The sequence below is a fragment of the Glarea lozoyensis genome (assembly GCF_000409485.1).
Source record: "Glarea lozoyensis ATCC 20868 chromosome Unknown GLAREA4, whole genome shotgun sequence".
Classification (NCBI taxonomy): Eukaryota; Fungi; Ascomycota; class Leotiomycetes; order Helotiales; family Helotiaceae; genus Glarea; species Glarea lozoyensis.
Window position 1 is genome coordinate 660,257 of NW_007360999.1, and position 13,260 is coordinate 673,516.

General features: G+C 45.3%; 6 protein-coding genes across 6 annotated transcripts; 1 reads left to right on the forward strand and 5 right to left on the reverse strand.

Annotated features, from left to right (window-relative positions):
* Positions 1–1,132: 1,132 nt before the first annotated feature.
* Positions 1,133–2,086, reverse strand: GLAREA_09567 (alpha/beta-Hydrolase; the record flags this gene model as incomplete). Its single annotated transcript, XM_008086163.1, has 2 exons — positions 1,133–1,370; positions 1,428–2,086. The coding sequence occupies 2 exons, from the start codon at positions 2,084–2,086 to the stop codon at positions 1,133–1,135; spliced, it is 897 nt and encodes a 298-aa protein (XP_008084354.1).
* A 1,776-nt stretch (positions 2,087–3,862) lies between these two features.
* GLAREA_09568 (uncharacterized protein) lies at positions 3,863–4,630 on the reverse strand (the record flags this gene model as incomplete). Its single annotated transcript, XM_008086164.1, has 1 exon — positions 3,863–4,630. The coding sequence occupies one exon, from the start codon at positions 4,628–4,630 to the stop codon at positions 3,863–3,865; it is 768 nt and encodes a 255-aa protein (XP_008084355.1).
* Positions 4,631–4,915: 285 nt separating this feature from the next.
* Positions 4,916–5,614, reverse strand: GLAREA_09569 (L28p-like protein; the record flags this gene model as incomplete). The annotated part of the gene is made up of 1 exon (XM_008086165.1): positions 4,916–5,614. One exon carries the CDS (start codon positions 5,612–5,614, stop codon positions 4,916–4,918), a length of 699 nt encoding a protein of 232 aa, XP_008084356.1.
* Positions 5,615–7,642: 2,028 nt separating this feature from the next.
* Positions 7,643–9,752, reverse strand: GLAREA_09570 (MFS general substrate transporter; the record flags this gene model as incomplete). The annotated part of the gene is made up of 3 exons (XM_008086166.1): positions 7,643–8,488; positions 8,545–8,731; positions 8,872–9,752. 3 exons carry the CDS (start codon positions 9,750–9,752, stop codon positions 7,643–7,645), a joined length of 1,914 nt encoding a protein of 637 aa, XP_008084357.1.
* A 905-nt stretch (positions 9,753–10,657) lies between these two features.
* GLAREA_09571 (Class I glutamine amidotransferase-like protein) lies at positions 10,658–11,463 on the forward strand (the record flags this gene model as incomplete). The annotated part of the gene is made up of 2 exons (XM_008086167.1): positions 10,658–11,125; positions 11,173–11,463. The coding sequence occupies 2 exons, from the start codon at positions 10,658–10,660 to the stop codon at positions 11,461–11,463; spliced, it is 759 nt and encodes a 252-aa protein (XP_008084358.1).
* Positions 11,464–11,624: 161 nt separating this feature from the next.
* On the reverse strand, positions 11,625–12,854 carry GLAREA_09572 (Phospholipase C/P1 nuclease; the record flags this gene model as incomplete). The annotated part of the gene is made up of 5 exons (XM_008086168.1): positions 11,625–11,679; positions 11,741–12,159; positions 12,335–12,346; positions 12,395–12,451; positions 12,522–12,854. The coding sequence occupies 5 exons, from the start codon at positions 12,852–12,854 to the stop codon at positions 11,625–11,627; spliced, it is 876 nt and encodes a 291-aa protein (XP_008084359.1).
* Positions 12,855–13,260: the final 406 nt, after the last annotated feature.

Below are 13,260 nucleotides of genomic sequence, written 5' to 3' on the forward strand. Positions count from 1 at the left end.
CTTCACGAATTCCAATGCTATCATTACCACAAGAGTGCTTTCCTAGAAACCATAATCACCTCACTTATGCTTAACTGCCTTATTCATACCGCGATTTAACAATATCTGTTTGATTTTTCAAAGACGCGACTCGGAAATAGGATATGTTTCTTGCTTTCCCCTTAAATCGCTTTAGAATACGGCAAACCGCACAAAGTAGTACTGTGCAATAAGTCTAACTACATCTTGTATAAGAATGAGCGAGTCTACAGGATCGTCTGCTTTTAAGCGGATCAAGGTGCCATTGGGTCGGATGAACCATGCACAGGGGTGATAGCGTTTTCGTCGCTCCTACCTATTGTTTACCCTCGGCAAATAAAAAAAAGAAGCATCTGGCTAATATAACAACAAATGTTTTCCCCTCCAATCGCAAGGAATATGCTTCGCTATATCGCATGCAGCATGACAACCATCGAAATTGAAGTGCTTTCCACAGGGCATTGCTCAGTTCTGTGTGCACGGCATGAGTTTAAGCGCGACGGATCTTTCTCACTTAAATTAGGGGTTTCAGAAGCCATTTTCAAAGTATAATTTTTTAATATATATTTTTTAATATATCTCTTGATGCCAGCGAGCACGGCGCGGGGAGGCCTGGCGGCCCCTCTCGAGTACTGCAACTTCGCATGCGGAATGTGGGGAGTTCCCGCTAGTCAGGCTATCGGATCTACGACGGATCCTGTCCCTGTATCCTGATTCCTATCAAGTAATTGGGGCGCTTGGTTTCGCGTTAGGGAGGTCAGTCTGCAACGTACAGGGCTATACGAGTTAAAGCATAACTTGCGATTCCACGTGCTGAAGTGTGTGATGATCTACTTCTTTCTCAGGATCGACACCACAGCGAGGTCCCTCAAGAACAGGAGTGAACACCACTAAGCGTACGAACTACGTTAAACAGCAGGAATGACGCTACTGCTGTTAATCATGAGTTTCCCACAGAGAGGCTCAGAGGCATGGTGATTGACATGAATTGTGAGTGTTTTTCATCATGCAACAGACTTTTATGTTTATTGTAGCAAGAAGTTTATTTTGTAAGTTCCCGAATTCGTGCGCCTGTCTAGGATACCGAACACATTTGCCAACTACACCCAGCAGCTCAAGCAATGCCAAACCAGGCCAGGTCGTCGGGGACACGCACAGGTGGGGTGTGTCCAACATTGTAGCAAGAGACCCCCACTAGCTTTGTGCCGTCACCATATATCATTTTTGTGTAGCCCGAGATGGGTGTGTTGGTCTGGTTATGATTGAAGGACACGCCAAGAACGTTGGACCACTCTTTCAACTCCTCACCAAAGTTCGCATAGTAAAGTGTCGTGTCAATGGTCCCGTGGAAGCTACATCGATTATTAGCGAAAGATCAAGTCTGCACAGAGAAGTTCAAAGATACATACATCAACATCTTAGGGCGAGAGCCAGTGTATCCAGGATAGTAACTGCGAACTTGGTCACCCCACTGCTGAGCCGTCTTAATCAACTTTCCCCCAGAACACTGACTGTTCCAGGCAGGGGTGGCCATTCCAGCTGTCGCGCCGGCGACGTAAAAACAGCCATCAGGAACACCTCCGTATAAAGTTCCGGCCTTAAAAACATCTGGGTAAGCGCCAGCCAGGACGTTGGTCATCATCGCCCCTGAGCTACTTCCAGTCATGTAAACTTTGTCTGGATCACCGCCATAGTGCGTTTCGGCATATTTGACCATGTTGACAATCGTCTGACTGTCTCCGCCACCGTTGTGGGTGAGAGATGCCGTAGAAGAAACATCCCAGCAGCCTCCGCTTGATGGAGAACTAGGGTAGATGACAATGAACCCATGAGTATCGGCATTTTGAGCATAGCCTTGGGTCTCGCTGAAATAGCTCGGTCCCGTGCCTGCGCAGTGGTGTATGGCGACGACAATCGGTGGCTTGGCCAACTTGTTTGTCGGTATATACACATACATCTTTGCTTTTGTGGGTGTCGAAGTAAAACCGGCCACTTGCTGAAGAGACGAGGAAAGAGCACTTGCCAAAGAAAAGGCCGCCGTTGCTGCGAGAATTGTTGAAAAGAACATGTTGGTAACTTCTAGGACTCGATCGTGTTCTTAGGCCTGTGTAGAAACAAGTTTACTGACGTTCACAGCTCTGACTTTAAATACTTTGCAGGTCGGGGGAATGGAAACGTTTATTCCTGATAGTAAGTTGTACCCATGCGTGATTCGAGCTGTTAATGAGTCTGGCTCTGCCCTTCCCCTCTTCCACTTTCCTCCGTAAAAGCAGTGATTATCAGGGAGAGATCTGCAGGGAATGAATTTTCCGTAGGGGAGGACCGTCCAGGCTCCATTTGGCAGGGGATATCTATCTCGTGTCTTCATTTTCCCAAAGAAAATACCCGGCTGTAGTAGTATTATTATTACCTTACAGGCCCAGACGGGTTCTGTAGCATGCCCAGGTGGTGTCGTCGTGTTATAAGCGAATCCGGTCACTGTGACGAGAACGGGGTTTCCATGTTGTGAACGATCGCCGCTTAAGCGAGTCGTGTCTCACTAAAATAGTCGTTAAACTATACCGGCCTTAGTGGGTCTATCGGAATACCCTTCCTGTCTTAGGCTATTTAAGTCTATAGAATATACCTAAGTATCCTTAAAAAAAAACTATAAGTATAATCCAAGAGCTACTTGGGCTACGGAGTACTTCTTCAAGCGAAGTCATTCGAGCTACATGATGCCTTCCGTGTAATTCTTTAAAAATGCGATATTTATTATGTACTAAAATCCCCAATGTAGCCTCTCAGATCTTCAAGTCCTCTTTGATATATGTCTGCGGTGGAGACTAATAAGCTAAATCTTTGATAGGTTAAAATCACTAGAGATACTTCGAACAACTGTATGCAATCTTGTAGCAAAGTGGAAGATACCACATAATACATGAGATGGTGGAGCGTGAGTCACAGACTATAAACATCGAACCCTGAATTAGATGCCCAATTTAATCTTTCGTTCACATGTTTTGTCACTGCTTTGTGCCAGTTATCAATGAGCCATCAAACATACCAAGACGGGTTATTAAATCAATATTAAATCAATTCGGAAAAGTCAAATGCTTGCAGCTCAAGACACTCATTCTCATAGGAATGCGAACTTGATTGGGTTTCTTGGTCTGCATGTTTAGCTACATTGCTGTCGCCTATATTTGTTTTGACTGTCTTTGCAAGAAATGGAAGCAAAGATCCTGAATGGATGTACGGAAGAAGCAAGATTCCTCAGTTTGAGCAATAGTCACAAGTGGACAATTTCTGCACCTGTAATGAACACATAAATTTTAAGTCCTCACCCGCTGAGTCAACAAACCGCAAACCAGAAGGCCTCCGAGGATACGAACTTTCATCTTGTCAAACACAAGCCATATGTCTATGTTATGCATTGTGTGCCCACTAGTTGTTAAAGCGAAGAAAAGCCCTCAGGTTGAAGAAATACACCAAAGTAATCATCCTAGAGACTAGGTTAATCAGGGTGAGTTACTTGTAACTTTACGGGGAGCCAACATGGTGTCTTCACCTATGTCTGAGGATAAACCGAAGTTTTAATTACTCACCTGATGCTCATATCGCCTTGAACTTCCTGACTGCCTGTAGGTTTTGGTTAAAAGTGAATACATACATCAGGCTTTTACGGGCATTGAATCCTACCAGCCGAATCAAAATATCCGATGGAAGTTCAATTGCGGTGTTGATTGTTAGAAGCTCTCTTCTGTAAATCCAATTACCCAGAAATGGGCAAGAAAATTTGTGAAATTACGTATATATATACACTCGGGCGATAAAGAACCCTTAAGTTGCCCACATGACATTCTCATGAGGTCTTCTGCTCCTCTGTATCAACTTGTATGACTCTACCACCAAGCAGCATTTCCAAATACTCGAATGCGAGCTTGCAAATGGCTACAGGCCGAGAAAAGGGAATAATATCAACCCAGACTGGTGAAGAGAGACCGGGATCACCAAAGACCTGCACTTCTGTATTTGGGCCACCTCTCAAACATCCAATACTACCCAGATTTGCATCCAAGTATGCCCAGAGCGTTTCTTTCTCCTCGTGTGAAGCCGCGACGAAGAGCTCTATTGGCAGCATGATACGCAATAGGAGTTTTTTAACCGGAATGTCTGGCGATGACAATTGTCGTACAAGTGCTGTCAACAACACAGCAATTTCATGCGCCTTATATGAAAGCTTGATATCCAAACAGACGAATCGAAGGAGTCGTAGATTCATCGGCAATGGCTCACGTGGGAAGAAGCGTGAACCACAGAAGATGATGAGATGCTTTACATCCCGAAGCCGTCTTGGACCCAGGAAAACGGTGTACAGCTGGTTAGAATACCATAAACGTGACAACTCGTGATGCGTTTTTCGATTAACTCTAAGTAGTGCAGGGCAGCACGGTTGGCCATCTTCTCGAAGTCGAGGTCGTAACATTGCTGTTTCAATTGCCCAGATGCCTATCTCTGGGACACTAGGTATTAGGTGCAGGAATATTCTTTCACGAAGTTCTGGTGGTAGCCGTAGGAGGGGGGAATGCTCGACGAGCGATTCGGCGGCCGAAGCGGTAACATTGTCCATTTCAGGAGTTGATTGGTAAAGTGATTGAAGGGCAACAGCGATCAAGAAAAGGAGTCTTGTTACAAATGAAATGAAGATGCTTTCGTTTCAGAACCATTTCTTGGACCAGAGAGATGGTCGATGGGCGCAGCAGTGCATCAGGCATCAGATCACATGTGGGCGCGCTAATCCGAATTTGTGCTTTTTGATGTTGTATGGGATTATTCACTCCACCGTGAAGGTCTTCTGGATACGAAATCCACATTTCCGAGATACATTGATCGTACAAGCTCCTCCCCACCATATTCATACAACAATTCTTCCGTCCCGCGGGGATTTCTCCTCCATGAAACTCTCCTCCGATGCATCCACTTCATCGACTTCTCCCTCCTGCAAATCCACCTCTCCAACAGTGACCTCCACTCCCTTCGCTAACTCCTGGTCAATCTGGGCTATAGCCTCCAACCGACCCGCTTCATCAGCTACACCTTCAGCGTTCACTTCGCCCTCGAGCGGTGGTAACCCAAGAGCCTCCCGCTCCTTCCTAAACCTCTCTTTGACCTTATCCGTCTGCATAATCCTCCACCTAAGTTTCCATCCTCCCATGCCCAGTTCCTTTATCCGTCTCGCCTTCGAGCCCAGCAGATACTCGTCTAGTCCTCCGCACTTGTCCACCGTCCGTAAGACACGCGTAGTAATTCGTAGCCTGATCTGCACGCCCAAACTCTCACTCCATAACCGTTTGAAATGTACGTTAGGACGCCAGTGTCTGCGGGTCTTGATCTCGTTCTTCTTCGAGACGATGTTGCCGAATCTGATCTTTTGAAGACCATAGAGACCGAAATTCGATTGTTTGTAGATTTGCGAAGGTCCGTAGGGATATGGAGGGACAGACGCATGCTCAAACGCTAGTCGCTGTTTCGTTGATTTCGCCCATAATGTATTGGAGCTTGTGAATGTGCGGATGTGGGATAGGAAAGGTTGAACAGGCGCGCGGAAGGACATTGTTGCTTCGGCTGCAACGAGCATCAATTGGGGGAGCAGGGTCTCCCAATGGCGCGTTATCGAGATGATGCTTGAAGGCGATGTATCGAGGATGGGTATTCGAATGTTAATTTGGTGGCAGGCGCGGTGTTGTCTACGCCGTTGTGGCTCCTCTTGTCCTTCGGAAGCTCATACAATTTATTTCTTAGCGTTCGATACATACTGTCAACCTCAGGCAGCTAGTTTGCGATAAGTACCTACCACCTACCTAGGTACAAATTCATCTCCAAAATGATCCTCGGAACCGAACGGGGAGAAGTCATCAGAATTTTACATCGAAAAATAGGCATTTTCAAAAGCTGAGTTTAAGATCCTAGGAGCACAAACGGTTATCCTAAATCTGTTGGTGCTGGGAGGTTCAATTCGACTTTTCGTATCTCGTCAACGTGTAAATTGTATTAGACGGGGAATGGTGCCAAGAAAAGCCACTATTAATAAAATTTAGCACTTCCAAATCCATCTACTAATGAAACCGCATTTATATACTGAAGTTTACAAGGTTCGATATATAATACGTGCGACATCTTGTCGTGTAAACTCAAAATTCCCTCGCAACGAGGAGTTTAAAAATAATTTCATTAGATCTTTCGTTCTTTATTATATTAACGATCAACCAACCTGCGATTACGCGCTCGAATTTGCTTGAGCCTTGCTGCGATGTGATATTAGAGGCGAGATTTGTAGAAAGTGAAACTTCTATAGAGATTTGTTCAAAATCACTCGCTTAACGAACGAATCCTACATATACCTACCTGCTTCCCTTATTTTTCAAACCCAATATACATGCAATTTACATTTAAAATTCTTCTTGATAATAATGCTCTTTGATTTTGCTATTAGTTTAAACTTTGGCTGCCAAAAAAATTAACCTGACATTTATTAGCTCGATAGACTGACTTCGTTATCTCACATAAACACACTAACAAGGAAATGAAATATCACGGAAATTTTGTCCACTAATTAAGTTATTGAAACTGTTAGAGACTTTAGAAATGAGTCCTCGTCTGAATTACTGTACTTGACTTATTAAAGGAAGTACACACTAACTTCAGAAGCGACCACTACACTTCCCCTCCCTGAGTAATTTGCAACAATGAGCCAATGATTTAAAACATTTTAAGAAAGGATGATCACTTGCACACTCTTGAAGCTGTATATTCATGCTAATTAACTTCGTTACTCGAAAAATCCACGGTCCACCCATAAGCAAGTTACAATGTTCCATCCTCCTACTCTGAGGGACAATGATCCACCCGTTTTAACTTTTATGAGCAATTACATAGCTGTCATTCAGGCACCAAATCATCTCATTCAATGCTGTTTTAGAGTACAAATTACGATTCTGTGGAATACCATGAGATGTGATTTTTGGAATTGACACTTTGATTCATTCGTTTCTTGTTCCCCGCAACAATTGTTTTGGCAATATTCCCAGGGGCTGAAATTAGGAAAAGGGAGTATTCTCACATATCTTGTATAAAGTAAAAGATTGCTCAGTAGGTCACCGCCACTTGCTTCCCTCGAATTCTAAACGAGAAAAGGGCAATTATTATTCCACGCCCCTTGTCCCAAAATCCTAAGCTCATTATCACGGCAAATTCCACTTCCGTATTCTTTGCTCTAGGTAAAATAATTGGAACATCTTTCTTCCATGCGATGTGCAACGAAATCAACTGTCCAAATGTGGATGCCTGGAGTACCTTATCCCCGATATTAGGTGGCAAATTTCTACGAGATCTGTTGTTTGGGATTTTGGGTGAGGTCATGCAGATAGAAGCGAGGGGTTTGGTTTCATAGTTTGATTTTTGGAGACAGATTTTGATTTAGCACTGTGTAGCATTAGTATAAGTAACATTTAGTACAAATATGTCGAGACATTCATGGTTCTCGCTGAAGAAAGTGAATTCATGCAACACTGTTTCAGACTCGCTCGCTTTTATGCTAATACCAAAAGAAAATATCACTCATAACATTTTCCAACGCTCCAGCCTACTTCCTTTGACCCAGTTTAGGAACTTTAACCATGACTGTAAGTACAAACGGAACAACCGCAATGAAGGCGGCCATAGCAAAAGTAGATCTTAATGCAGCAGCGTAGGAATTAATAGCCTGTTCCTTGTACATCGGATCTAGTTTTGATATCGCTGTAACACTTTTCCGAACCGCTTGTATGACATGCTCTCTATCCGGCCCGGTTATGAGTAATTCAAGATAATAATATAACGAATTTTGTAGCACGAGACTGCTGATTGCGACCCCGAGCACCAAACCCATGGACCGCCACAAAACAAGTGTGCTGGTTACGACTGCTTGTTCGGCCTGTTCCGAGACAGCGAGGATGGCGATGAAAGTTGCTGGATACATGAACCCTTGGCCAATGTTTGAAGGGATGAGAAAGAGTATAAACGCCCAATTTGGCATGTGTCTATCCATAAAGATATAGAGGATGGTTCCGCCAAGCAAAAACACCACGCCAAGTACCAAAGGGATTTTGAGTTGCTTGGACCAGGTGATGTAAAAGCCTGTTGCCGTTCCCACTATTGAAGCGGCAATTGTGGAAACAATCAGACGTAGACCTGAGGTAGTTGCGGACTCGAGGAGGACAGCTTGAAAGTATAAAGGAATGTTGAAGATGACGGAGTTTACCACGACAGCGCCAATACTATTGCTCAAGATCAATGCGGCATGGGGGTTGTGATAGAGATATCGGAGTGGCATGATCGGTAGCTCCACTGTGGACTCGACGTAAATGAACAACGGGAAGCCGATTAGGAAGAAGACGAGGGCAGTGATCACAATAGGATGAGACCATAGGTACACATTGCCACCAAGGTTCTGATGATGGATTAGTCGTTATCAAGTACAAGCGTTAAGCAATCAAAAAGACTTACAAGTCCAAGTATGAGTGATGTGATAGTTGTCGTCAAAAGAAGCGACCCCTTAAAGTCGAATACTTTCATCGCCTCCCACAAAGTCTTGCGTTTCACACCTTTAGCCAGACCAAGATCGTGAGGAACCGAAAGAATAGCAATAGATAGGCACGTGAGTAGTCCCGGAAGCTGGATTCCAAATTCCCACCTGAAGAGAAATGTTCATGTTAGTTGTGAAATTCGAGTGGACAACGCGAGGTATGCAAATTTCGACTGTCAGGACCATCCATGGGTTCATCCTAACTGACATACTTATAAAACATTGAACCTGTAATGAAATGAGCTTACCTCCAGCCAAGATGATCGGCAATTGCTCCACCAAGTGCAGCGCCCAAAGCAGATCCGATCCCGAACACTATATTGATGTATGATTGATAGGTTCCTCGTATCTGGATAGGTACGAGGTCAGACGTGATGATTGACCCAAGAGACATGACACCTCCAGCCCCGAGTCCGCATAACGCTCTAGCCATAATGAAACTCAGCATACTTTGCGCCAGTGCACACCATAGAGTCGCGCCAACGAAGACCATCATGGTGAACAGGTATGGGATCTTTCTCCCGAGCGAGTCACTTAGTCTTCCGAACAACGGCTGGAAAGAGGTCGATGTTAACAAGAACGCCGTAGAGAGCCAAGAGGCGCTGTTCGAGCTGTGGAAGTACGATGTGATCACTGGATGAGACGAAACCATAATAGTTGAGTCGAAGCAACACACGAAGTATGTAGTCAAAACTCCACTGAAGATAAACCAAAACCTTGCTACGCTAACTCCTGCCAGAAAAGGGGAGTCTGCCTCTGTGTCTGAATTTTCTTCTCCCTGTCCTAGGATGGCTTCGTTATCGTTTCCGCTCGCACCCAATGTCTTCCCCGGATTTCCAGTCTGGTCCAGGATGGGTTTGTGTTTTCTCGATGAACTATATTTCCGGGGACCTCTTAGCATTGCTGTCTCCTGAGATTCAATTTCAACCCCTATGCCCGTGGTAATCGACTCTGATCGGGACAAAATGAGGTCAAATTCATTCGGGTCGATTTCATCACCATCGCCGTCCTCCCTTTGTTGAGTAGCTCCATGATGCGAGTAGTGGCCACTGGGCGCAGCTAGTAATGCTGTACGCTCCGAGGGCCCATCTACCGTACGAGGATTTGAGCGACCTCTCTCTTGAACCATGCTGATGTTCGCCTGTATGAAACTCAAGACTGGCGATCAAATATCATGAAAGATTATGAAAGATAATCGACAAAGGACAGTGCTCGACTCTTGGAAATTTGTATGCTCGAATCAGAATTCTAGCAATGACTCATGCGGGGAACCCTTTATGCATATATTTTGTTACAGCCAACATCTGAACCAACTGGCTGGACTAGAGTGGGATTGGAGTAAATGCAAAGGTGGCTTGAATGCCAAATAGCTGGTTTGAAATATGAATAAAACTATGACAAGTCCCCAGCCAGACAAAGCCGTGAGTTTGGGTATATAGACTTGACGCGGAGAGAACAGTGAGATGAGAGTGTGTGAATAGAGAATCCAAGGTCAGGTTGAAGTTTCAACATCAGGAAGGAAGCATCAGTTACTGCTGCCATACCTTAAGGGTCGAGGCCCACATTCCTGCATGAGTGCTCGGCAGTGGAATGATGAACAAAACGAAATCCCACCTTCGAAGAACGGCTAATGGGCTCGTGGTGTTGGATATCGAAGTCGGATTACTGTTTGCGGTGGGACATTGAATGGTGGCTGGAACTCCATTTGCTAGGTAAGGTAGCAGCAGATCAACTGGTGGTGGAGGTGGTGGTTTGTCGAATGCAGATGGAGAAGAGCCATCGGCGTTCGGCATTAGAATTGGCCTATCCGATTGAAGATCACGTGCCAGATCAAGATTCTTCAAGCTAAGATAGCTTTCTTATCGTGAATTTCTGGCAGCTCCGATTGCGGGTACACGGCATTGACACACCCAACATCGAATATCCCATTTTTGCATGTACTCCGTATCAATAATCGTATTCACACCTCGTTTGATTCACAGGAACTCAATAAACTCATCTGCCGATACACATCTTCACTCCTCCCTAGCCACAATGCCATCCCTTCCCCTCCGCATCGCCATCCTCGAAACAGATACCCCCGTCGAGTCCATCCGTGCAAAATATGGAGGCTACGGAAGCATATTTAAAGCACTTCTCCAAGCTGGCGCCGACAACCTCAAACATGAAGGCTTATCTTCGACTTCAGGCCTAGAAATATCCTCATTCGACGTTGTTGCAGCACATGAATACCCAAAGCTAGAAGATGTAGACGGCATTCTCATCACCGGTTCCAAGTATAATTCTTTTGACAATGACCGGTGGATTGTGAAGCTGGTTGAGTTTACGCAGGAAGTGCTGAGGCAGAGAAGAGTCAGATTAATAGGTGTATGCTTTGGTCACCAGATTATTGGGAGGGCGATGGGTGTTAAAGTCGATAGAAGTGATAAGGGTTGGGAGACGAGTGTGACAGCTATTGACTTGACCAAGAGGGGCCAAGAGATATTTGGAAGAGCGTCCTTGGTAAGTAGTATCCAGTCTTTTGGTTGGATGAGCGCTGATTGAGTTAGGCGCTACATCAAATGCATCGAGACATTGTCTACGAGTATCCCCCCGAAGTAGAGCAACTGGGGTACACCGATAGATGCGCAGTACAAGGAATGTATATCGAAAAGCGCATCATCACCGTTCAAGGACATCCGGAATTCACGGGAGAAATTATGCGAACACTTATGAAATTACGACATGAAATGGGCTTGTTTAACAAAGCTGAATATGAGGAGTCTATCGAACGAGCGGACAAATACCAGGACGGCGTTATTGTGGCGGAAGCATTTTTGAAGTTTCTTCTCAATGATTGATCGAATTACCGATATCCATGAGTTATGATTTGCTGCAACTTGGCGAGATATTAGACCACTTAGACGGATAAACGACATTTTAGCATTTTCTACCTGGAATTCACAGGTTGGATGGGTTCCCTGACGGTAGGGTCCTGTCAAGAACTATATACAGGAAGATATCACAACTCATCTCGCTCTACACCCAGAGCTATCAAATCCAACCACTCGGCGAGCCTAAAAATCAATCATCAGTATCCCACCTCCAAGGTTGCTCTGGAGTTTCACATCAACTTACCTAAAACCAGCCCTAGCAACGAGCGACTCGACGGCTGGCACCGCATTCTCAAAATACTTCCCACTCAACTCCACACCCTCCACACCCTCTTTCCCCTCGGGCAGGACAGTAGAGCAGACAAAGGCATTGCTCTCACCCGCCCAAATCAAGGCACTCCCCTCCGGATCGCCAAGACTCATGCCTTTTAGCCATTCACTCTCGGCTTGGGTTTTATACCTTCCGTAAAGAATAGAATCTGTGAGATTGGCGGCCCAGGATTGAGCGAAGGGGAGGGAATAACCGCCCACATGACTTTCGGGGATGGAGGTATCCCAGACGTGGTGAAGGTTCGTTATGTGCGTATTGAATAGCACGGCGATAGAGTTGCCACCCCGAAGAAGTGATTCGGTGTGGAGCGGCTGGTGGATGTCGCCTAGGAACTGAATTGAAGGCGTGTGTCAGCAATGTAAAGAGATCTGGGTTCTATCTTGATCCAAACCAAGACACATGAAAATTCGCTAAAGCGCCTTCACTGAAAAATATGTGGTGATCACCAAGAAGAAGCAAAACACTTGGCTGTCGTGAAGTACAACTGTAGATGGTTCTCATACTTACATGAACAATGAACTACAAATAGTCAGCATGAATCCATTAGTGCAGAAGGTTAAACCATACCTTAGCAGCCATATTCCTCAAGCCTCTAGGTGTCGAAGGGTCAAGTAATAATCTCGTCTAACACCATTCATCAGCTATCACCATCATTGAAACCAGTTTTCCCACCCATGATATTATCCCCACTCACATAATTACCAATCCCGCCAATAATACAACCCTCACCACAGTCCCTCTTCATCTGCACCCCACACCTTTCCGGCGGATCATCTTGTGCGTCTATGTAATGCAATTTAGCGCTAAACCTTCCGGCGCTCGTATAACGGAAACTATCCGCCCAGGTAGCTACTCTAGCCAGATAGTGTTCGGAGCTGTTGTACAAAAGATCTTGGAATAAAAGGGTCGTAGGCGGGGTGACGAGGTTGGAGGCGATATACGCAACTGTGGTGTGGCCTAGTGTACCCCAGGCTGTGGTAACCGGCAAGAGAGTTAGGATGACGGGGGTTACGGCTTGAAGCTTCATTTTGCCTGATATTGATGATGGAAGACAGAGCAGTCAAGCCAGCGCGTGAAACAGTGGAAATAAGATAAATATATATAACAAAGGGATTGTGTTGAATCACAAGCTGAATGATGCGCGTGGTGGTGGGTTTGAGACACCGGCGTTGCTGAGAGTTGATTGGTTGTGGTTGGCCTGGGGACGTGGAGCGCGGATAGTGAGTGAAGCTCAGCCCTACCAACGACGGGCAATTTCAAGCTCCCGGAACGAGTTGAAACCAACGACTAAACACAAGCACCAGACAACTGAACGCGAAAGTACTCGAGGGGTTTGGAACACATTAGTATGGCGGCTGGCTAACGTGGTCACCAGTAGACATCGAATTGCAACCAAAACACGACTTTTCGGAGGGGTTGTACATAGGCTATTG